Source organism: Bactrocera dorsalis, chromosome 2, assembly GCF_023373825.1.
Source record: "Bactrocera dorsalis isolate Fly_Bdor chromosome 2, ASM2337382v1, whole genome shotgun sequence".
Taxonomy (NCBI): domain Eukaryota; kingdom Metazoa; phylum Arthropoda; class Insecta; order Diptera; family Tephritidae; genus Bactrocera; species Bactrocera dorsalis.
In genome coordinates this window covers 91,139,831-91,163,487 of record NC_064304.1, presented here as the reverse complement: position 1 = coordinate 91,163,487, position 23,657 = coordinate 91,139,831, and the positions used below count along the sequence as shown (strand labels likewise).

At 35.6% G+C, this 23,657-nt stretch overlaps 2 protein-coding genes and 6 non-coding genes across 11 annotated transcripts in view; 5 read left to right on the top strand and 3 right to left on the bottom strand.

The window, feature by feature from the left end:
- Positions 1–23,657, bottom strand: part of LOC105230283 (serine-rich adhesin for platelets) — a 41,144-nt gene that overhangs the window by 12,680 nt on the left and 4,807 nt on the right. For 2 of the 4 annotated variants that reach the window (XM_011210974.3, XM_011210975.4), the window contains exon 1: positions 17,594–18,898. The exons of the other annotated variants lie outside the window; for them this stretch is intronic. In XM_011210974.3, coding sequence (XP_011209276.2) covers positions 17,594–17,649 — 56 coding nt within the window. In that variant the 5' untranslated portion in view covers positions 17,650–18,898. Of the gene's footprint in view, positions 1–17,593; positions 18,899–23,657 lie in introns of those variants that run through there. 4 annotated transcript variants of the gene reach the window in all.
- Positions 2,982–3,054, top strand: Trnaa-agc (transfer RNA alanine (anticodon AGC)). The gene has a single exon. It is a non-coding gene; the product is annotated as a tRNA-Ala (tRNA).
- Positions 3,797–3,869, top strand: Trnaa-agc (transfer RNA alanine (anticodon AGC)). The gene has a single exon. It is a non-coding gene; the product is annotated as a tRNA-Ala (tRNA).
- Trnaa-agc (transfer RNA alanine (anticodon AGC)) lies at positions 7,001–7,073 on the top strand. Its single transcript has one exon. It is a non-coding gene; the product is annotated as a tRNA-Ala (tRNA).
- Positions 8,182–8,254, bottom strand: Trnaa-agc (transfer RNA alanine (anticodon AGC)). Its single transcript has one exon. It is a non-coding gene; the product is annotated as a tRNA-Ala (tRNA).
- Trnap-ugg (transfer RNA proline (anticodon UGG)) lies at positions 11,064–11,135 on the top strand. The gene has a single exon. It is a non-coding gene; the product is annotated as a tRNA-Pro (tRNA).
- Positions 14,324–14,395, top strand: Trnap-ugg (transfer RNA proline (anticodon UGG)). The gene has a single exon. It is a non-coding gene; the product is annotated as a tRNA-Pro (tRNA).
- Positions 21,092–23,657, bottom strand: part of LOC105230290 (uncharacterized) — a 237,065-nt gene continuing 234,499 nt past the window's right edge. Inside the window, exon 9 of the transcript XR_007421807.1 lies at positions 21,092–21,358. The gene's annotated coding sequence lies outside the window, so the exon portion shown is untranslated. The remainder of the gene's footprint in view (positions 21,359–23,657) is intronic.

The following is a 23,657-nucleotide window of genomic DNA, read 5'->3' as shown; positions in this document are numbered from 1 at the left end:
TGTAGGTATGTCAAAAGAAATAAAAAAGAGGAGGCAACGAAAAACTTAGTAGATTTAAAATTTATAACCTCAACAAGTCTGTGCAATATGCCAGCAAAAGAAGTTTGACATTCCAAAGTTCGAAGACGCAAACGGAGAGTCTCTTCGCTAAAGCAAATATTTTCACGTACGCAACCACAAATCTCGTTCATTTGCACCTTTCTTAACTAATTAAAAATTTCGCTGTGAATACATAATTTGACTACAAGAAGGCTTTGACTTATGGCTGGAACGTGGACAGGATTAGTACAGCGAATTGTGGAATATATAATAGGTATTCGAAAATTTAATATATACATATATATTTGAATATCAATAAATATAAATGAATCCTTTTTGAACTTTTGTCGAGCATCTGCAAAATAGCCATGCTAAGTCATTTGAAAATACTGAAAATTAGGGCCAAACTAATGGGCTGATTTGTTTCGATTTGTCTTCTGTATAACATATAAAGTGGTTCAATATCGGCGATTCCTGAGCTGCTTCTTGAGACGGTAACGATGTGTGCAAAATTTTAAATCGGTATCTCAAAAACTGAAGGTCTAGTACGAGTATATACACACAAACGGACATGGTTAAAACGACTCATCTCGTCGCGCTGACCAATTTTTGGTCGATTTAATGCTGGAGAGAATGCAAATTATTTAGGACAGAAATATTATCTTTGAAGTCAAAGTGAAATGCTGCTCAGTTTTTATGAACCACTGTACTTTAGAAAAACTTTTGAACATGTATAATTTTACCTATTTTTCTCGTCCAAAAATTAATATGCAAGAAGCGTAAGGCCAAAACTCCAAAAATTTATTTGGTGTTGATTGTAAAAGGATTCGTTTTCCTTCTTAATTCACACGCATATTTTTTGTGAACTTAAGAAGTTTTACGGTTTCACTAGAAAACTACAATGACTACACAATAACTTGAAATGCATACCAGTCAAGGGAGCAGCAAAAAGTCAACGTCGAAGGGATCCAAGAAAGAATTTAATTCTTCAACTCAACTTTCAAATATAAAAAAAAAAATCTACTAAAAAGGACACTGTTTAATGAACTTGTAGATGTGCGTGAGCAAGCTTCCTGCCCATTTGTGGAATATTTGAATTTAAGAAACGTGGATAACGAAACTGATTGGACGTGGAAATACTGTCACACAGTGAAGTCAATTAAAAAGTCTCTCTCAAATACGTGACTAAAAGTATTTGTCAACGTGGGAAATGTGTTTATACAACAAACAGGTGAAATATTTAAGATAATTACGGTGAAAAGGAAAACAGATGGTGTGGGTGCCGAAGATGTGCTTTACACTAAGTATCGGCGCTCAGCCACTTGATTTCGGATTAAAAGTGCTCTTCGCAGACATTAAGAAGTGTTTCACAAATATTTTAGCAACAATGAAACAAGATGACTAAAAATATTACTAAATGTTTGAATTACATTGTACGAGGGAATTTTATTAAGCCCGTGAATTTTTGAGGCAAACTATAATTTTATTCAACAGTTGTTTTGAGCAAACATGAGCAATTTGTTTTCTTTTCTAGTATCTATATATGGTATTTCCAAAGGATTTAAAATCATTCTCAATCATCATATTTCATTCACATTTTTATATTTAGAATTAAATCTATGGGAATATTTGAACCAATATTTTCTATATAAATAGTCCGAAAAGACGGATTTTAACCTACTGAGGTATTTTTGAATACTACTTATGATGTTGGAAATGTTTAAGACTCTGGTCCAATTTTCATTTCTTAGGAAATAAAAGGGCTTGGTCACAGTCAAATCCTCCGTGTTTAAGGTCAGGATCGAGTTAAATATTTGAACCAGTATTTTCTATATAAATAGCCTGAAAAGACGGATTTTAATCTACTGAGGATTTTAACCTACTAAGGCATTTTTGAATACTACTTATGATGCTGGAAATGTTCAAGACTCTGATTTAATTTTCGTTTCTTGCCACTGACTTATCAGACAGGCATCGTACAAGTAAAAATTAAAAAAAAAAACTTAAGCTGTGACAAGAACGTTAAGGTATTTAAGGTGAGAATGATTCTGCTTAGCTGCCTGATTTAGTAAAAATTGTAAAGCTAAGTTGCCACAAAGCTTGAGCATGGAGCAAGCAACAAACGACACAGTTGACATTAATTTTGCGTGTAACATTGAGTTTTATGAGACTCATAAATATGAGACGAGCACGCAACTCTTTTTAGCTAAAGGGAAGGGAGCGATACATATATGTAAATGTACTCATATTTAGATTGTAAGCAACGGGGTTTCAACGAATCCAGCTTGTCGTGAGCAACTAATTGTTGCTTGTGCGTAGAGTAATGTTTTGCTTGATAAAATAATATAATTGTTGTAATATCAAGAGTAACAAAAACATGTAGGAGTGTGGAAGGGTTGAAGTGCAACAGCTTGCGGTAATTTTCAACTTTGTGAAACAAGTGTTTTCTCGTTTCGTAGGTTTTAATGAGCGCAGCATCCTCCTTTTGTGTTTATAGGTGGGTGAAGATGTTCTCTTTCGCAGGATTACAAGAACAGGTGGGTTGAATTTAGAGCTGCGTAATTAAACATTTGGTAAGACACCTAAATTACTGTTTAATTGTTTTGCGCAAAAATTACTCTTTAAACTGATATGACACTAAAGAGATGGTGAAGGCGAAAAAAAAACGAAATTTATCTTACAAACGTTGTATACAAAGCTGGTAAATAAGTCCCACTAAATTGCTTGCTCATTTTTTTATTAAAGTGATACTTTTTACCAATTTTTTGCTGTTGTCTGCAGTCTTATAGCGAGCTTTGCTACAATAACACAAGCGTCAATTGGTGCCTTGCTTGCATTTGTAACGAGTTAAGCAGTGGCTTTTTCTTATTGAATTATATGGTTAATTTAATTTATGCAGTTTCTTTAAAAATGTCGGTAAAACATTTTCGAAAAATTATAACGGGGATGTAGCTCAGATGGTAGAGCGCTCGCTTAGCATGTGAGAGGTACGGGGATCGATGCCCCGCATCTCCAGGAGTTTATTTTTTGTATTTTTTATATTTGTATTCCTTTATTTTCATTTGTGCTTATCAGTATTCAAGTTCCATTGAGTTATCGATTTTAGTTTGAAACAATGACAGGTATTGAGACCATCTATTTTCACCTTGTTAAACATTTGCTTAAGGTTTCATTATGTGCCTCAGAGCACCTGACCCGAACCAATAAAAGCAAAGTATAGCGACAATTTTTGCTACAAAATTCTTGTTCTCCAGTTAGCCTTACAAAAGTAGTTTCACGGAGTCGGCTCACATACGCAGTTTAAAAAATGAATCGGTTTGTTTCAATAAAATCTGGAATTTACGTGAATTGAATCTTGTTGCTCTAACCTGTTGGAGCCGCATAACATTTCGACGATTCAATTCAAGTAGGGAACCAAAGAGTCCCAAAAAGTATTTATTTTGACAGCCCGTTTGACAGCTATCCCTATAGGAAATTCTACAACTTTGCATTCATATAACATTGTTTGTAGTAAGTGATACCAAATTACTTGCTTATTTAGCATTAAATTGTGGTTTTTTGACCATTTTATTGCCATTGTCTGCAGCGTTATAATAAGGTCTGCTGACCAAACGCAACCGTCAGCTTGTATGTTGTTTGCATTTTTAACGAGTTTATGCATTGGCATAGGTATTTTGTTATTGTTATTTTGCTGCTATTTTATTTAATGCAGTTTTTTATAAATATTTTGGTAAACAGTTTTTTAAAGAATTATAACGGGGATGTAGCTCAGATGGTAGAGCGCTCGCTTAGCATGTGAGAGGTACGGGGATCGATGCCCCGCATCTCCAGAAGTTCGTTTTTGCAATTTTACATACTACTGTGATCAAATTGAAAGGTGAATGTTGTCCATTTCATCTCCTTCAAAGTAATCCTCAAGCTGCAATAAAGAATTTTCCAGTCATCATAGCACTTGGAAAAATCCTCCGTCGTGATGGCCATCAGAGCTTTCTTCGATTCAGCTTTTATACCCTCAATTCAGTCAAAACGGCGACCTCGGAGTGGTCTATTGAGTTTGCTGAACAGCCAGAAGTCACACGGGGCTAAATCAGGCGAATACGGTGGTTGCGGAATGATATTTGATGAAATTTTGGCGAAATTATCACGAATAACCAATGCAGTATGAGATGGTACATTATCCTTTTGAAAAAACCAAGAGTTTTCGGCCCACAATTCTGGCCTCTTGAGGCGAATAGCTTCATGCAAACGGCACATAACGATCAAATAATATTCCTTGTTGACAGTTTGGCCCAGCGGAAGGAATTCATAATGCACCAAACCAGGATAATCGAAGAAAACTGTCAACATGACCTTGATTTTTGAGTGACTTTGACGTGTTTTTTTTCCGTTTCGGCTCGCCTTTAGCACGATATTCGCTCGATTGATCGATTGTTTCGGGATAGTAAGCGTAGATCCAAGTCTCATTTCCAGTTATGATGTGTTTTATTACGTTTTGATAGTCAGAAAGCATTGTTTCACAGATATTAACCCGACGGTCTTTTTCGAAAAAATTTAGTGTTTTTGGAACCATTCACTATTTGACTCTTCTCAAGCCCAATTCGTCTTTCAAAATCGCCTGCACCGATCCAAATGACACAATGAGATTGAGAGCACTGGATATAAAAACTTTTTCGACTACCCAATATTTGATGTGTTAACTAATCAAATTAATTATTCACTTTTTAAATAATCGATTTCTAGTTCTGTATTAATAAATAAAAAAACCTTTGCGTAAACTTAGTTAAATCCATATGTACATATGTACCTCAATATACACTCAGCCACATTGAAATGTATCTTTCTAATGTGGCAGCACTTGTTTTTCTTAACAAACCGAAAACAAATTTTATGTGGGAACTAGCCGTCAAACGCGAGGCGTGCAAGGTGGGCGCCACAATGATCTATATACATATGTATATTATATGAGATACATATGTTAGTAAATATGTGTAAGCAAACAAATGTTGCGGTATGCATGCCTGTAGTACAAACATATATGTAATTTTGCATCCAGGAATCCACAGGGAGTTGTAAGTTCTCAGTACTTGCAGAGTAAGACCAGAACTTCGGAGTTTGAAGTAACTTGTTATGTTACAAAATAGCTGATGCTGTAGTGCAAGCAGCAAGAGCGGCAGCCTTGTTTGTTTGGTAATAAAGTAGCAACAACAACCACAAATGTTAAGAACACACCCAAACTGTAATTTCTAAACTCTTCATATGCTAAAGAATACATGCACTGGTATGTATTTACGAGGGTAGTTTGATAAGGCCATTAAAAATCCATCGCTGGTAATATTGACAGAAATAATGATGGCTCTTGACAATAATCTGGCTAACGATGAGGGAAGTCGGCGACTTAGAGAAGAAACATGGACTAAGTGTCGAGTTCAACAACACGATATGTCAGCAACCAGTTTTTTGAGTGAAATTATATGAACAAAGTAACACAATTCTAGATCTGTAAGAAAAATCCAAACATACATGATATACACAGAGAGATTGAAATGATAACTCCTATCGCACAAAATCTCAAGCACCGATCTGACACTCGTATAAAGCTCAATCAGAACTGTTTAATACACCTGGTTTTTATTAAAATTCTCATTGACTTATCAAACTGTCATCGTAAGCTTAGCAATAACACCACGTTGGCCTCTTGAGGCATTTCCTTCTATTGCCAGTCGGCCGGGTGGCCAGGCGTAACTCCATGTCATTGTCGTCAAAACACTGCCGAGGACGAAGTTCAAAAGTTGTTTTTGCAAACAACAAACAAACGCTGCTAGGGTGAACAGTCCATGCCACAACTGAACTGTCTACTAGCCTGCTTGCGTTCTATGTGCGCTGTGCCTTGCGCCGCCACATCTCACTAATGTTTTCGTTTAAAAATTAAAACAAAAGCTGTCGTCATAAATAGCACGTCGTGTATCATTGGCATATCCTCCACTAGACCACCGCAATTGAACGTGTGACGCCAATCACATTTGAGCACACACACACATATTTTTTTTATATATTTATGTAAATATGTTCATATAGTACAACAATGCCTCTCCATCCAGTATCCAGAACATTGAATTTTTTGCTGTTTAATTGCTTAACAGTCAAGATGAAAATGAAAAAGCAAGTGAGCAAACATTGGCATATTGTCTGATTTATAACTTCTACAATGAAATTGAGAAGGCGAATGAACGATCGCAGGGGTTGTTGTGAGATAAATGGATTTATGCGCGGTAAACTCTTAGGAAAGGGTGATACTGGATGTGAGCATATACGAATTTGGAATATGTATGTATGTTCATAGGTGCAGAGGCCGAGTTGCCAATTAATTATTAAAGCTTTTCATGTAAAGAAAGACCGAGATCACAGAATACGGTTTTAAACGTTTTTTTAATTTTTTCGACTTTTGTTCAGAAAAAGATATATTTAGTCAAAAATCCTATATATACTACGTCAACTTTTTTTCCATGGCAGATTTATCAAACTTAAAACGAAATAAATTTGAGATAAAAGAGACATGTCTGTCTCTGTTTACCTTTCTCTAATCAATATCGGACAGAAATTATAAATTTCTCCGATGGATGTATAAACATCTATGGGGGTCCCATAAGAGACACTCCAGAAATAAATCAGGTATAATGCTTCAGAAAGGGAAACATGGCGGTTAAATAACTGTACGTTCGTGTGTTCGGTGCATAAACTATGAAATTTTGAAATGTACATGCATATATTTATGTATGTATGTGCGTAAACCATATATCACAAATTAAATGTCTGCACAGCATAGATGTGACTTGCATTTTAATTATATAGTAGGACACAATGTGCGCATGATTAGCGATATTTTAAATTTAAAAATACATTTCGTTGTGCAAATTTGAATAACGGTATTTTGGATTTCAAAATATATTTTCGAAATTATAACGGGGATGTAGCTCAGATGGTAGAGCGCTCGCTTAGCATGTGAGAGGTACGGGGATCGATGCCCCGCATCTCCAGATACAGTTTTTTGCTCATTCCAGGGTAAAGGTTTCTATGAATGTGTTAGAACACATTATTGGCGAAACATATTATAAGAATATATACGATAATTTCATTAAAATTATATATTAACTAGCTGACCCGGCGAACTTCGCCCCGCCCAATTTTTATTTTTTTTGGAAGTCATAGACTCGTATAACTTTACCACAAATAATATAAACTTCAAACAACGCATTTTCATTTAATGTTTTTAATGTTTGTAGCGCCATCTACTGTAACATAGCGCACTCAATACCGCTGTTAGCGCCACCAACTGGTGGATAGCTCTTTGCTAATAATAAACAAATAATTTGCAATAAATAAATAATGCGACTATAAGGAGAATTATAAACTATCCTATCTTTCAAGTTGGACCAAACTGCACACAGTGTTAAAAATTTCATTAAAATCGGTTCAGTAGTTTAGGAGTCCATCGCAAACAAACAATGTGAGACGTGATTTTTATATATTAAGATGTGTTTGATAATACTTTTATGAATTATATTACATACATATTTGATAACAAAATGATACAAATAAGTATTTGTAGTTAGGAGAAAGCGAAATATAAAAATTTTAATATAACTAAAGTTAAAATTTGGTTTATTATGTTTTATTTCCTTTGTAAGAGAAGGATGGGAGATAACTGAATCATCTTATAATTTTTTAAGAAATGGTTAACAACAATTTAATACATTTTATGAGATATGTATTTAATAGGATAGAATTTTTATTACATAAAAGTATAATGGCAACCCTGTCTTAATTTCTTCTTTACTTTTCTACAAGTCAGCTATTTTCAAGACATTCGCCGTTATTTGAATATTCATTACTTTTAACGGATAAACTTCAACGAAGAAGAAAGCTTATCGGCATGCGAAAGGAGTGGTAAAAGTTGCTGTCGTCTGCGGAATTTCTCATATGTGGCAAAAGGACTAAAATAAGTTTATAGTATTTCATACGTAATTACAGAAGCATTTACACATAACACAATACATGCAAATATACTATATATGGTAGTAGTTTTGAAAGAAATCATTCGAATTTAGTTCAATAAGTTATTGTATTAAAAAATTAACACAATTTTGGAGATGCGGGGCATCGATCCCCGTACCTCTCACATGCTAAGCGAGCGCTCTACCATCTGAGCTACATCCCCATTGTTGCATTTGGGCTCACCGTAACGGTTTTTCTTTGAAAACTTATGACATTGTTGTTGTCAGTTAGTGCAGACGTGGTCAACATTACTGACTATTTGTATCCAAGTGATATTAATAAATAACAAAATAGACAATGAATTGGTTTACATTTAAATGGAGCTATATTTTTATACCCAAGGTATATTTTTGGTCTTACACAGATCTTTGTTGTTACCACTTCTTTGCATATGAATATAGGGGTGTCAAAATTTAAGAAACAAAAATATTGCAAAGTTTCCAAACAAAATACTATAACGAAAGCTTGCCATAATTGATTTAAAATTTCTAATCTTCCGTAACTTACTTCTATCAGTAAAAAGTCAAATTTCACATAATTTTTCAAAAGTTGATTTGAGAGCCCTTTGACGGCACAAAATACAATACTTTCTTTACTCTTTTTTCATGTTTAGAATGATAACGGGGTTTTCAATAGGGACGCTACAAAAGTAGGTCGACAGGGACAGCAAACGGCGCCATGTCTTTTTCCGCTCTTTTGACATTTCTTTTCAGCCAATTCAAACCGAAATTCGGAGTCAATGGCCTCAACTTTAAGAGTCAAATTTATGGTCGTCATAATCGTCCTGTCGACCTATGACGAACAAAAACCAAACTCTATAAGTCACTCATAATTCCCGTCCTGCTATATGATGCAGAGCCATGGACGATGACATCAACTGATGAGTCGACGCGAGTTTTCGAGAGAAAGGTTTTGCGAAAGATGTATGGTCCTTTGGGTGTTGGTCACGGCGAATATCGCATTCGATGGAACGATGAGCTGTATGAGATATACGACGGCATTGACATAGTTTAGCGAATTAAAAGACAGCGGCTACGCTGGCTAGGTCATGTTGTCTGAATAGACAACATCCCAGCACTGAAAGTATTCGACGCAGTACCCGCCGTTGGAAACAGAGGAAGAGGAAGACTCCACTCCGTTGGAAGGAAGAGGTGGAGAATGACCTGGCTTCGCTTGGAATCTCCAATTGGCGCCATGTAGCGAAAAGAAGAAACGACTGGCGCGCTGTTGTTAACCGCGTAAGCGGTGTCTATGCCAGTAAAGAATAAGAAGAATCGTCCTGTCAGATCAACTATTGAGCGTCTAGTGGAAAAATTTGAATTCACAGCACAAAATGTTTCCGCGCCAATGAGACAAAGAAGTGCCCGTAGTGTCGAGAATATTATTGCCGCCCGCGCATCAATTGAGGAAGACCCAAATCAGCTTCTAACACGTCGTTCTCAAGCGTTGGGCATCTCTTTGACGTCATTGTGGCAAATTTTGTGAAAAGATCTTGGCCTACATCCTTACCAGATCAAATTGACGCAAGAGCTGAAGCCGCTTGAACACCAGGATCGTCATATGTTCGTGGATTGGGATGAGCAACTTGAAAATGAACCGGATTTTCATCGAAAAATCATCTCATTTCTGGCTGAATGGCTTTGGTAATAAACAAAATAAGCGTTATTGGTCAGCCTGCAATCCACACGTACTCGATGAATCACCATTGCATCCCGAAAAAATTACGGTTTGGTGTGGTTTATGGGCCGACGGCGTCATTGGGAAGTACTTCTTCCGTGAAGATCGAGACCGGCATACCGCTATCGCTCAATGATAACCGAATATTTTTGGCCCGAATTAGATGATATGGACTTGGAATATGTGGTTCCATCAGGACGGCGCCACAAGCCATACAGCGAATGTCACAATCGATTTATTGAAAACCAAGTTTGGTGAACGTGTTATCTCATGAAATGACCCAGTCAATTAGCCGCCTCCGTCGTACGATTTGACACCGTTAGACTATTTCCTGTGGAGCTACGTCAAGTTCATAGTCTATGTCAAAAAGCCAGCGACGATTGATGAACTTCGTACGAAAATCGAAAGTGAATTTGCAGCAGAATCGGCCGATTTAAGCTTGAAAACCGGCGAAAAATGGGTTCAGCGTCTGGACTTCTGCACCGTGGTGACCATGCAAAAGAAATCGAGTTCCTTACTTAATGGCATCGATTGTACTTTCACAGGAATATGGAATTCCTTTTATATCCCAACCTTTAGTAGCGCTCTTGTTGAAAAGCACTATGTTATTTACATAAAATATACAATGCTAAGAGTCTAGGTTAGGTTAGATGGCTTATCAAAGATCCCATGTAGACTAAATTTGTAGTCCTTTGTGATGCCATTGAAAAAGAACTCCCCTGTTCGGACTTACAGATTGGCGAAGCGCTTTGTAGCCAATACATAATTACACAGATGCTTAACTTCAACACCCGCTAGTTCGGTAGGATGTCCGAAGGTATGCGCCCCAAGTGTCTAAGTCTTGACCTCCCTAACGTGGGACAGTCAAGCAGGAAGTGCTGGCTTGTTTCTACCGCATCTTTCTTCTAAGAGCCTAATATCGTAATAAATTTAAACAGTATGGTATTGAGTAAGTCGGTAAAAATGAGACTAATTCAATGCCCCTAAAAAGAAATATGTACATAGTTATTTATTTATGCATTGGGTATAACACAAAGCAAACCACAATAAAGTTGCAGAAAGTAAAAGGCCAGCAATCAAGGCCGCGTATTCAATAATTAACCAATTCAGCCGGTTTCTTTCATTTTTATCACTATTAATGTTGCACTCACACACCTACAAATACGATAACTATTCATAAAGTGAAATCTTGATTTAAGCAAGTTTGGAAATGAATATGATTGAAAAAGAAAACCAAAAATAAATAATAAAAATATTAAAAAATCGATATAAATTTAGCTGTGGTAGTTTTAAGCGGCTCAATGGTCTAGGGGTATGATTCTCGCTTTGGGTGCGAGAGGTCCCGGGTTCAAATCCCGGTTGAGCCCGACCGATTTTTTTCTTAAGCTAATTTGGGAGTGTATTGACACGAAATACATATATGCAAAATGCGAAAGTTTTATACTGATTTTGGCAAACAAATGCGCTGATGATGCCACAGTGGTCCTTGCTATTGCCGCAACTTCTGCCACCGCCGCCATCTAATCAGAGTCAGAGTGCGCAATTTGCCGATTTCACATTGTTTGCCGTTTGTTTTCCAAACAAACAATAAAATATTGGCACATTAATGTTTAGTCAGACGTAAAATTACTTTTAAGTCTTTTTCCTTATGTATGCAACAAAAACAAAAACAATACAAGACTAAGGTGGCGGCCACCTTCCTGACATGCGTTTGTCGCTTGTCTTACTTGCTACTTTGCACTGCCGAACGTGGTTGTTTTTCGTGAAGAAAGAAGTTTTAAAATAATGCAAAGAAATTTTCATACGCATTTTTCCGGGCATTAATCCGCTTTGCTTGCCTGCGCACCAAATACTCGTAAGTTACAGGGCGCGTATTTGGAGGCTGGTGAAGTTTATTATTGTAATTGTTCCTTCTTGGTGCCCGAAAATTTGTCTGCCCAAGTATTTGGTGCTCTCAACGCTTGATGAAGTAGTCTTTTTTATTCCAAAAAAGAATAAAAATCAAATAAAAAAGTAATCCGTAAATATGAGCTCGCATTTAGCCGTGCCTTAATTTACGATTTTTCCACTCAACAATCATTAATTCGGCTGAGGGTTTAAGCTCTTCATTTGCAGACTTCAAACTCATGATTGCTGCTGGTTTTGGTTGCGAGGACATCACACCATCACTGTGCCATCCACCGCATTTACTTTGCATTGAGCTCAATCAACATAATTTGTTGCTCATTTATCGGCAAACAATATCTCGATAGCTGCCTGCCAGTGTCACCTTCGTGAGACAGCAATTTCCTTCCGATGCAGAGTGTGCACGGAATACTTATTTATGGCACGCTCTTTCAGTACGCCGCCAAAGCTGTCATAATGCTCAATAATGAAAAATGAAAATTTTATCATAAATTGACAAATACTTATTTAAGCGTGTTCGCTGTGCCATTGTGTTGTGTGTGTGTGAGTGCGAGTGTGCGGAACTCATCGAATTTGTCTAGTATAATTTGTGTGCAGGCAAAAATTTGCGATGGGCAGTGTTTTATCAGCTGTCTCCGTCACAACTGTATATTATTTTGCTACAGTTGTGGTAAAAAAATTGCAGCCAGTGTTGCAATTACTGCTCTTTAGTGCCAATCTACGGTTCCAGATATATTTGTACTTTCAGATTGTTTTCCAAAGCGGCGTTTTGTCTCTGAACTTACGTTTCGGTTCGGTTTGCGCTTTTATATTCAGAAATATGTATGTATGTAGTAACATGAATTAATATTCGATGAGTCTGATGTATGTATCAGTAAAGTTGTTAACTAGGAGAATATTTTCCTCTTCGCTGTTTGACGCCAATTGAAGATTCCAAGTTTAGCCAGGTTCTTCTCCACCTAATCTTTCCAACGGAGTGGAGCTCTTCCTCTTCCTTTGCTTCCCACGGTGGGTACTGCATGGAATACTTTTAGAGCTGGAGCTGGAGCCTAGCCATCGTAGTCGTCCCTCTTAATTCGCTGAACGTTGTCAATGCCGTCGTATAACTCGTACAGCTCATCATTCCAGCGAATGCGATATTCGCTGTTGCCAATGCGCAAAGGACCACAAATCTTTCGCAGAACCTTTGTGTCGAAAACTCGTAACTTCGACTCATCAGATGTTTTCATCATCCATGAGGTATAGAGTTTGGTCTTTGTTCGTCGAAAAAGGACTTTTTTCTCAACTGTCTACTCAGCCCGAAGTAGGTCCTGTTGGCAAGAGTTATTCTTCGTTGAATTTCGAGGCTGACATTGTTGTTGGTGTAAATACTAGTTCCAAGATAGACGAAATTATCTACGACTTCGAAGTTATGACTGTCAGCAGTGACGTGGGAGGTAAGTCGCGAGTACGACGACTGTTTGTTTGATGACGGGAGATATTTCGTCTTGCCCTCTTCTTTGGGTACAAAATTATAGTATAGTGAAATCACTGTTGCTGAAACACTGTTGCTTGAAAAACAAAATCTAATCATCTAATTCAAACTTTCACTTTATGTCACTCTCTCATATTCCCAGAAGAATATCAATAACTTTCTCCTTGAAACTTAATCTCAAATATTTATATCTGGGAACTTTCGTAGTAGCGTGTGAATTATACTCGTGAAATATACATACGTATGTACATTAAAAATTAGTCGAAGCAAACCATATGTATATCAGCTTTGCTCGAATCTAGCCATTTGTAGATAATTAACGACTTAAAACTAGGTTCAGTTTAAAACGGTCACAACGCTTTTACATTTTTATAAAAATGTAGCAGATTATTCTATTTTTGGCAAGCGAAGGGATAACAGAAGTTTTTAAAATTTTACTCACGAAATGATGATGAGAGAGAAATCATGATAAAATCACAAAAATTTGATGTGAAAATATAGGGAGATTAAGGTCATGGTATTTTGTAGATCTTTAGATCTTGAAATATTACTGATTTTTACTTGATTTTTTTGTAGATCTTTAGATCTTGAAATATTACTGATTTTTTATATTAATGCAACAAATTGAAGACAAGTTTTTTTTAGAAACATAGCGAATTTCGTTTATATCACCGGCTTACTGCTACTTTATTGAACAGCACTGTATGTACTATACATTACTTATGTTTTCACTGATGGTGTCGCTCACAGCTAACCGCCGCAATAGACAATAATAAAAGTTTATGCAAGTGTTTCAAATTTAATTAAAAATGGAACTTTCAATTGCCAGATGCTTATGAACAAATAAGAGGATTTGGTGTGTGCTTTGACGCCTGCTTATGATTAGTCGAATTTCAATTTTAATAAGAAAAGCAAGAGCGCCGTTAGAGCATAAATATTTACAACTACTCTCGTTATTGAGTTAATTAAGTAAGCTCCTCTGCCGTTTTTTATGTGTTTATTTCAAGAAAAGCGACAAAAAGTAAGATAAATAAAATAAACATTTTGTTGTTATAATTTAAACAGCTGAAGCACTTCCAAAAAAAAAAAGATTGTTTAAACACTTCAGCCGAGAGATAGCACTACACATATTTTATTCGTAGAATTTTATAGTGTTCAAAATTTTCTCTGATAAGCGGCTCAATGGTCTAGGGGTATGATTCTCGCTTTGGGTGCGAGAGGTCCCGGGTTCAAATCCCGGTTGAGCCCGAAGTATTTTTTTAACGATAAACACAGTTATCTGAGCAGTCTGGACCAAATAAAATACATTACCGTGTTTCATATAATTTTGGAGAAAAGCGATGTGAAACCGAAAAGATTCAACAAAAATAGCATATGAAAACGGGTTCTGGAAATCATTATGAGGAGTAACGGTCAAAGGATATACTGCAATATTACTTTACTCGTTTAGACATACAGAGCACCACAGAATAGTAGCATTTTAATCGGATGAACTTTACCGTCGCATAGCTTTTCCATGCCAGAATTCTAATATGTGATTATATTTAGCTAACAGTTACAGTTGTAACACCTAATCCTAATCGAGGTATGTACATATAACAAACTTTTGTATAAAAATGTTCAAGATGACGACATGAATTAATATCTGTATTTAGTTTTCTTGAAAGGTTGGTAATTGATTGGTTAATAAGATATATTGGGTTGTCAAAAAAGTCTTGCGGTATTTTTATTGAATAAACTCGTGTGGAACCCATACATCGAGCTTCTTAGTGATTCCAAGCTTCTTCAAATGGTTTATAACGGTTTGATGGCTACTATGCCGGTCTCTTTCGACCAATTCAGCGATTTTATCGCAATTTTCGACGACAGGTCTTCTGGAGCGTGGCGCATCTTCGACCACCTCTACACCAGAACGAAAACGTTGAAACCATAGTTGTGCTGTGGAAATGAAAACTGTATCGGGTCCATAAACTGCACAAATTTTATTGGCGGCTTGAGATGCATTTTTGTTTTTATCGTAGTAGTACTGTAAAATATGCCGTATTTTCTCTTTATTTTGCTCCATGTTTGCGACGCTATAACTCACGAACGACTTAAAAGAAACGACAATCAATCAAACACGTGTTAGCGCGTGAAATGAGCTTTCCAAAAAGGTATAGCATGACCCGATGCGACGAATAAAACTAGAACTACGCGCTTTCAGCGCTAACTAGCGTAAATACCGCAAGACTTTTTTGACAACCCAATATACATATAATATATAGAATCTTTTCTATTTGATTCCAATGTATTGATCATTTGATTCGTTGTAAGAGAATCATTTTAATAATAATTTATTATTGTATTTGTACTTATAATTAATCCAAAAAAAAAAAAATAATAAAAAAGTGTACGGCAAGCTATTTTAGTGATATCACTTGACAAAAGTAAAGGATTCTAAAAAAATTTGTTATTGGTTACTTTTATATCTCACATATCTGAAATTTCCAAGATCAGAACGATTCTATTTTTCGTTTTAGTTTTAAGATACTATACATTTCAAAAATATTAAATCAAAACAAATACTTATTTGCGTTACACACAATAAAAAAGTATTGGCACTACCGATATAGCTGGCGCACTTTGATTTCACAAATTAATAGGCTCGTTTTATTATATAGATTTTATTGAAAAATATATCTTATATACTTTGTTGAGAATGAACTACATTAACCAATGTCAGATCGATCAGAAAACTTTAAGGGATCGTCTCAGTGTGAAATTTTCAATAACTCGATAACATTCTTTCAAATTTTGAAATCGAAATTCAAATTATTACTGTCGCTACAGCGTTTCTTGAATAAAGAGTAGTGGGGAACGGAGCGAGACAATCTTTAAACGCGTTTTTCTCAGGACGCTGTTTTTCAAAAAGGAAGAGTTTTGAAAACATTTAGTTCCAATCTGGAGAAAACATTTTTAACGTTATTCGCTATAGCGCTATGAAAGTTTTTTTAAATCTTCCTACTTTTTTTTACGAAAAACTGCCCACTCGATACTTTTTGTTTTTTGTTAAAAAAAAACTCTCCATAGCGCGTTAGGGACTTTCTTACATATTAATAATCTTTTTGAAATGTTTGTTTTAGATCGAAACTGCAACCACAATCGTGAAAATTGAATTTTTTTTTACGTGTCATTTCAACAATATATTTAACTATTATAAACCTTATAAATGAACATAAAAAAATCATACTGTATTCGTCATGAATGTATTTATTTATAAAAAAACCGCATCGATTGGTTAATTTCAACATTAAAAAAATTGCGAAAATCAGTGATTTTTCGGAGGGTCACACTGAGACGATCCCTTAATAACTTAATTGTAAAAAAATTTTATGGGGGCTCATTTTATCGTAATAAGTTAAAATATATAATTTTATTGGGATTGGATTTTAGAGTTTATTTAAAAAACTTTGTAAAAGTCATAATATGGAGAATATTTATTCAATGCAATTTTGTTGCTGCATGTAACCTATTCAAAGCTGCTTCTAAGATCACAAATACCTACATATAACCAATTGCAATTGATCCACAAGTTTATGAGTGTTAAGCTAGTAACACTAATTTAATGGTTCCACGATGGATAAAGCACATTCAAGGACATGAAGAATTTTTTACTTTTCTCTTTTACAATAGATTTCACAACTTTTCGTTTTTGCCAAAACTATCGTTTTCTCAAAATAGGTGCATCTCATAATTCCAGAACTAGCGCAATGATCGTTTTGCAATTTTTAACACTATTTCTATACATAATACGATTTTTGTTTTCCAATTTGTTAAGATTTTACTATAACAAATTAACCGATTTTCCTCAAAAAATCGTTTTTTTTTCAAATTGAAAAATTGAAATTTTGAAAAACCCGCCAGCATTACTTTATAAACCGAGTATTTATTTAACGATGTAATTTTGACTTTTTTTAATTTTAGATGATGTCGCATCGAGTTACGCTAATATAACAGAACTTTTTTCCGAGACGGTCCAAAATAATGGCTGCCATTGTCGGATTTTCTAATATTTCCCCATTAAAATTCAACAGAATATTCCTCAAATTTGATAATAAAATGTGCCAAAGGGTTTTAAAAATAGATTTTAATAAAAAAATTGTTTTTTAAAAATAGATTTTAATAAAAAAATTATTTTTTAAAAATAGATTTTAATAAAAAAATTGTTTTTTAAAAATAGGTTTTTTTTTTAAATGTCCTAAAATCATATACTCTTCTTTTAAAAGCAATATAAGAGAACTTTTTAATTCATTTCAATAAATTTGGTGTTCTTAGAGTTCTCAGAGATAGAAAGTAAATTAAAAATTGAAAACAATGATTTTGTTTCTTTCGTGTTTTCAAAAATATGAATCTATATTACCTATTTATTATATTATTTGTTTTTTATTTATTTATTATAGATCTCACCTTTCGTTTTTATAACGTCTTTCTGTATTGAGTGCATAAATCTTACGCTCACACATGAACTTTTTTGCTTTTATACACTGTAATTCTCGGTTTGAAAAAGTTTTTTATAATTGTTTTTTTTTCTAGTTTTTTTGATTTGTTTTTTAATTTATTTGAAAACTATTTTATTGTTTTTTTTTGTTATTTTTAATAATTTTTCGCGCACACTTTCTTTGAAAATATGACGCTAATGCAACTAAGTTGCTTCTTCTTCTTCTCCTTCAACTTTTCAATTTTGTAAATTACAGTCTTTAATTTGAAAAATCAGTCATTTATGCCAATTAGTTGCAATTAAATTGCATTTTAATAAACTTAAAAACTCATCACAACGGACACTCAATCCAGGATAGATAATCTCACATATACGATTAAGAATATCAGGAAAAAAAAACACAATCAGTCAGATATTTTACACACCACGAACAAGGCCACGAAAAACGCTTAATTATTTATGACTCACATTAACTTCCGGCAACAAAACGGCCAAATAAAAACACACACCACACATAGCACATAGCACATAACGCAAAAAAAATTAACACCCACTTAAATATCCATTAACCAGTTCACGTTTCACAGCACAGCTGGGCGAAATACACATCAACCTCACGGTAGTGGGTGTGGAAAAAGCAGTGCGTGCGAATTTGTTGCGTCGCGTTGATATCAAAGCCGGAAACGGCCACACACGGTGATAAGGTTGATGTTGTTGACAGCGTAAGCAGCCAAACTGCTGGCCAGCGGAGCAAACGGCACGAGTCATGCTTTAGGCCGTTGGGAAAAATGAAAGTACCACCGTGCCTACTCGGAGATTGTGCAAGTATCCGCGAACCGCATGCGACACGCGCTCACACAGCAACGATACGGACGGTGTTAATAACGACCGATTTGGGAGCTGTCGTGCGATGAAATGCCAATTCACCGAACGCCACACATTGGACAGACCCACGAAAAACCAGCAGGCAACCACTGACTGACTGGCAGCTAGATTTGTCGGCGTGAGGATTCAGCCACTTACGAGCAGCGGCAGAAGCACCAGCAGGAGTAGCAGCATATTTATACAGGCAACGCTACAAATGTATTGTGTATAAAGTAGTTGGTAGCATAGACATAGGGGTATTCGGTTAAAATACAATAGTATGCAACAACAAAAAGATAAACAGAGCAACAAAAATCAAAAGATATCATTTTATAACGGAGAACGTACGAACAACCCTCTGCAGCACGATTCTCAAGCGAAAAACGAAATCAAAAACTAAATAAATAAATGCAAAAATCAAAACAAAACGAAACAACCAAACAACAACAACAAAAAAAAAACAAATTATAAACTCATAGCAACAACAACCCAAAGCAAAGCTGCAGTGGGTGGGGCAAAAGTAAAACAATGCTGAGCGCAAAATTCTTCACCCGTGAGAATGCAGAGCATGCAGATAGCAGGACGGTGTGGTCGCACCAGCATCAGTATCACGTGGTGTTGATCCAATTAAGACCTGAAGTAAGAGTAACTTTGTTATTGTAATCGAATTGTGCGACAACAGCACGTGCTAAACACGTTTCGGGAGAGCGAATGTAATGCTTTTGGAGAGAGCAACGTGCAAACAAGTCTCACAGTTAAAGAACGCGCCAAAACCGTTATGAATGAAAGTCGTTGGACTGCGCATGTCCTTGAACACTACAATCGACGAATTTTACCGAAGGAAATTGTTGCGAAGCATTTTTCGTTTCAGTTGGAGTTGAATATTGTAGAGATGTGGACACGCTGATTGAAAATTCGCAATCTTTCGTTCTTCTTTGGCAAAATTACGTAAATGACAGTAACATTCAAATGAATTATGTTTTTTTATAATATATGCGATAAAATAAGTATAACTGCGAATCGGCATAATAACTGGATTGTTATATTGGAGGGTGTTTTGTATATAATACTCGATATAGTTCTTCTAAAAAATCAACAGCTACCGCTCAACATACAGCCTTTAGATATTCATCAACTTCTTCAACAATATGATGATGTTTTCTAGTTTATTTTTTAATATTTCATTCTTTTTCTTTATACTATGAACCGGTTATATTAAGGGATCGTCTGAGTGTGAAATTTTCGAAAAATCGATTTTTTGGTTGCATATCGGATACACTGTGATAAACATTCTCTTAAATTTTGAAATCGAAATTAAAATTATTACGGTCGCTACAGCGTTTCTTGTAGAAAGGGAACAGAGTGGGGAACATAGCAACTTCAATTTTTAAAGGCGTTTTTCTGAGAATGTTGTTTTTCAAAACGGTTTCCACTCTCAAAGGAAAGAATCCAATTTGGAGAGAACATTTTCAACGTCATTCTCTAATCTAATCTAGTAATTTTTCTATTCTTCTATTCTTTCTACGAAAAACTGTCGAAAAAATAACCAAATTCGATACGTTTTGTTCAAACCGCCGCCATTTGGTCTAATTTAAGAAGAAAAAGCTTCCATAGCGCTATATCGACTTTCCTACAGATTAATCTGTTTGAAATTTTTGTTCTGGATCGAAATTGCGGCAATCGGGTACATCGTTGAGAACCTTTTTTTACGTGTAATTTCAACAATTTATTTAATAATTATACACCCAATAAATAAACTTAAAAAAAAAATAATTTTGTATTCGTCAAAAATGTATTTAATTATAAAAAACCAGACCAATTAGTTAATTTCAACATTAAAAAAATCGCGAAAATCTAAGTTTTCGGAGGGTCACACTGAGACGATTACTTAAGTTATCACAAAGTTTGGAACACCTAGAAAGAAGCGTCGGAGACTCTATAACGTATTAATATTAATGATCAAAGTAACGGGCCGAGTCGTTTTAGCCATGTTCGTTTGACTGTATATATGCCAGTCCTCAGTTTTTTAAATATCAATCTGAAATTTTGCAAACGTCTTTTTCTCTCCAAGAAGCCGATCTTTTGTCGGAACCGCCGATATGGGGTCCCCATACAAAGTGATCAATCAAAATCCTTGTATGAAAGTATACTTAAAATATAATAGTTTTCTAAAAACTTAGAAGGTTGATAATTCTGTGCATATAATATTAACAGAAGATATCTTAGTAAGCAATACCGGATTTTATTGTACATGTTTGAGCAATGGCTGACAATTTCGCCAGTAGGAAGCAAATTTTAAAATCTATTCCTATCATAAGTAACCGTATTTAATTAATTTTCGGCAGAGAATAGTTTGAACAGAACTTTTATGTGAAGCTAACCAATCGAACAAACAACTGGTATAATTAAGATTAGATATTGGTATAATCAAATGAAGATGGATTGCTCGCTTGTATTGCCTTGAATGTATGAGGTGTGTTCAAAATGTATCGCGAATTTTGAATTTTCGCGGGTTACATATATTCGAATTTTTTGTGGCGTTATGTTGGTACTCATGTCTCTCACTTATGCCGACAAGCTCGGCCATTTTGAATGTTCATTTAATTGTTGACAACTGCCTTGCTTGCACGTGTTTTGGATCGTCTTCGATTTTTACCTATCAAAAAATGCACCACGATAACGCTCCTTCTCACACATCGTTGCTTGTGCGCGACTTTTTGGCCAAAAACAACACACTAATGATGCCGCAGCCACCGTATTCCCCAGATCTGGCCCCCTGTGACTTTTTCTTGTTCCCTAAACTGAAGAGGCCCATGAAAGGACGACGTTACGCTTCTCTTGACGAGATAAAGACGGCATCGAAGGAGGAGCTGAAGAAGATAAAAAAAAATGATTTTTTGAAGTGCTTCGAAGATTGGAAAAACCGTTGGCACAAGTGTATAATATCTCATGGGAATTACTTTGAAGGGGACAAAATAGATATTCATGAATAAATAAATAACTTTTGAAAAAACACAAAATTCGCGATACTCTTTGAACACACCTCGTACATTTAGCGTAACTGTAACTTAGCGAACAGAGAAATGAGAATTTAACGGTTCCAGTTAAACAACATACGATTTACTTTCAATTAAAATCTCAAAGAATCTTCAGCTTCGCTCGAATTTTGCAATTCCACCCATGTTATTAAGATGTTTTGGCTTAAAAATCACAAAGTTTTAGTTAATTTAATTTTTCTTTTATACGCGGAAAACTAACTCTTCAGCTAAAATATCCGCAACAATGCTTTCTAGCCACAAATTTACCCCCTTCCATACGCTTTCTTTGCTACCAAAACCAATAAATTATACGATACTTGGTGCCCCTTTTGTTGTTTTTCCTCAACTTCGGCGAGTTGACATAAGAAATGCATATTTAGTCGAGTGTTAATAATGCCGTCCCAAATGAATTTAGAAGCGTCAACTAACGCGGACTAAAACTGAAGAAGGTGGCTACGTGCTTATGTACGTGAGCTTCAGTTTTTTTTGCAGGCCTAGCCCTATTTTTTATGTTTGCACACACCGCCTTGTGGATACGTTTTCTTTCGGTTCTTTTTTTGCGCCAAGTATGGTCCTGCTGGAGGAGTGTATATTTTTTACTTCACCTTTTATGCCTTTGCTCTGTGACTCAAGGTGAAAGTTTGCACAGCTGATAATTTTGTTATTCAAAATGGTGTCTTCCTGCTGTCGTCTTAAATTTTCCTTTGCCGACTGTTGCTGCTGGAGGTTTGGCGCTGGCTGAGGATTACTTTCGGATATACTGCGGGCGAGGATGAGTTATGCGCTGACAGTAAATTGCAGGCGGCTAGCAATTGGATATTTGATTTTTTATATATTTTTTTTTTGTCTTTGCTTGGTGAAAAAGTCTTGACGTTTATTTATTTCCGTATTCTTTTCTTATTCCTAGTAGAAGCGGAAGCGGCGCGCATCTTATTGTAATACTCGAAAGGAAGCTGATTTCATTTTTGCATTTGCTTAACGCCGGCCTTAACAAAGTACAAGTAGTATAAATAAATGTCGTCTGGCCATTGGCGCAGACTATAAATACAAATTTGAATTTCAGCGCAGCATTTGGTTTTGAATATTTTAATTTAAAATCATAATTAAAGAAAAAGGATATCCGCGATTTTTCATTAACTTGCAACGCCGTGCTGATGCAGAGCGTTCCCGTGCCGGCGGCAAGCATTGGTAAATGGCTAAAACACATACAAGCGTATTTGTGGCAAGTTAATATGTACATATGTTTGTATGTTAGCGTTGTGGAATAATGCAAACAAGTTTTGTTTATTTTTAATTTGCAGCGAGTACGTTTGAGAAAATAAATTAAACATGATTCCACCAACCGCAAAAGCACTCTGGGTGGCGTACGAATGCTCACATCTACACAAGATGCTGTTGTCAATCTAATACGCGCGTTTGTGGGCAGTTAGAGGGGGCACTATGAAGCGAAGAAGCCAGCGCGTAGAATAGCCGATTGTAATCAACAATACAATTCGATGAAACATAATAAAAATGTCAGTATCAGTAACAGCTTCAGCCACAAGTAGAAGGACATCACGTAGCAAAGGCGTCAATTGGCTTCAATTCGGTGTCCGACAAACAAAAAAAAAATGCGCAAAAATCCGAAACATGCACACAAAGGCTATTGAAAAACTTTGACAGCAGCTAGTCGCACGGAAACGGCCAAACCATCTAAGGTAAAATAACGAAAAAAGAACGGCATTAGAATACACAAAAAGCACACGAAAAATGCAATGGTAAAATAAGAAAACGGTCCAAAGTATCTAAACAGCCAGTGGCTATATGCAATGGTAAGCAGTTGGGGAATACGGGTGAAAGGAGGTAGTAGCGTGGCGCAACGTTTGAAGCTATTATGCTGAGGAGGCTGAAAATTTATGTGTTAATTTTCATTCACACCTTAATACTTTAGTGGCCATTTATAAAATATTGCTGTAGGGATGCTATTTATGCATTTACGAAGGTGGGTAGTTGAGTTTGTATTTTACTGTGTAATTGTTAATACTTTTTTGTTGAAAATATGTAAGTTTTGTTTGTTGTTTTGTTTTGTTTTTTGTTAATAATAAACCATTGTTTCGTTTATTTGATTCCAGTATATGCAGAAGCTTTTTTA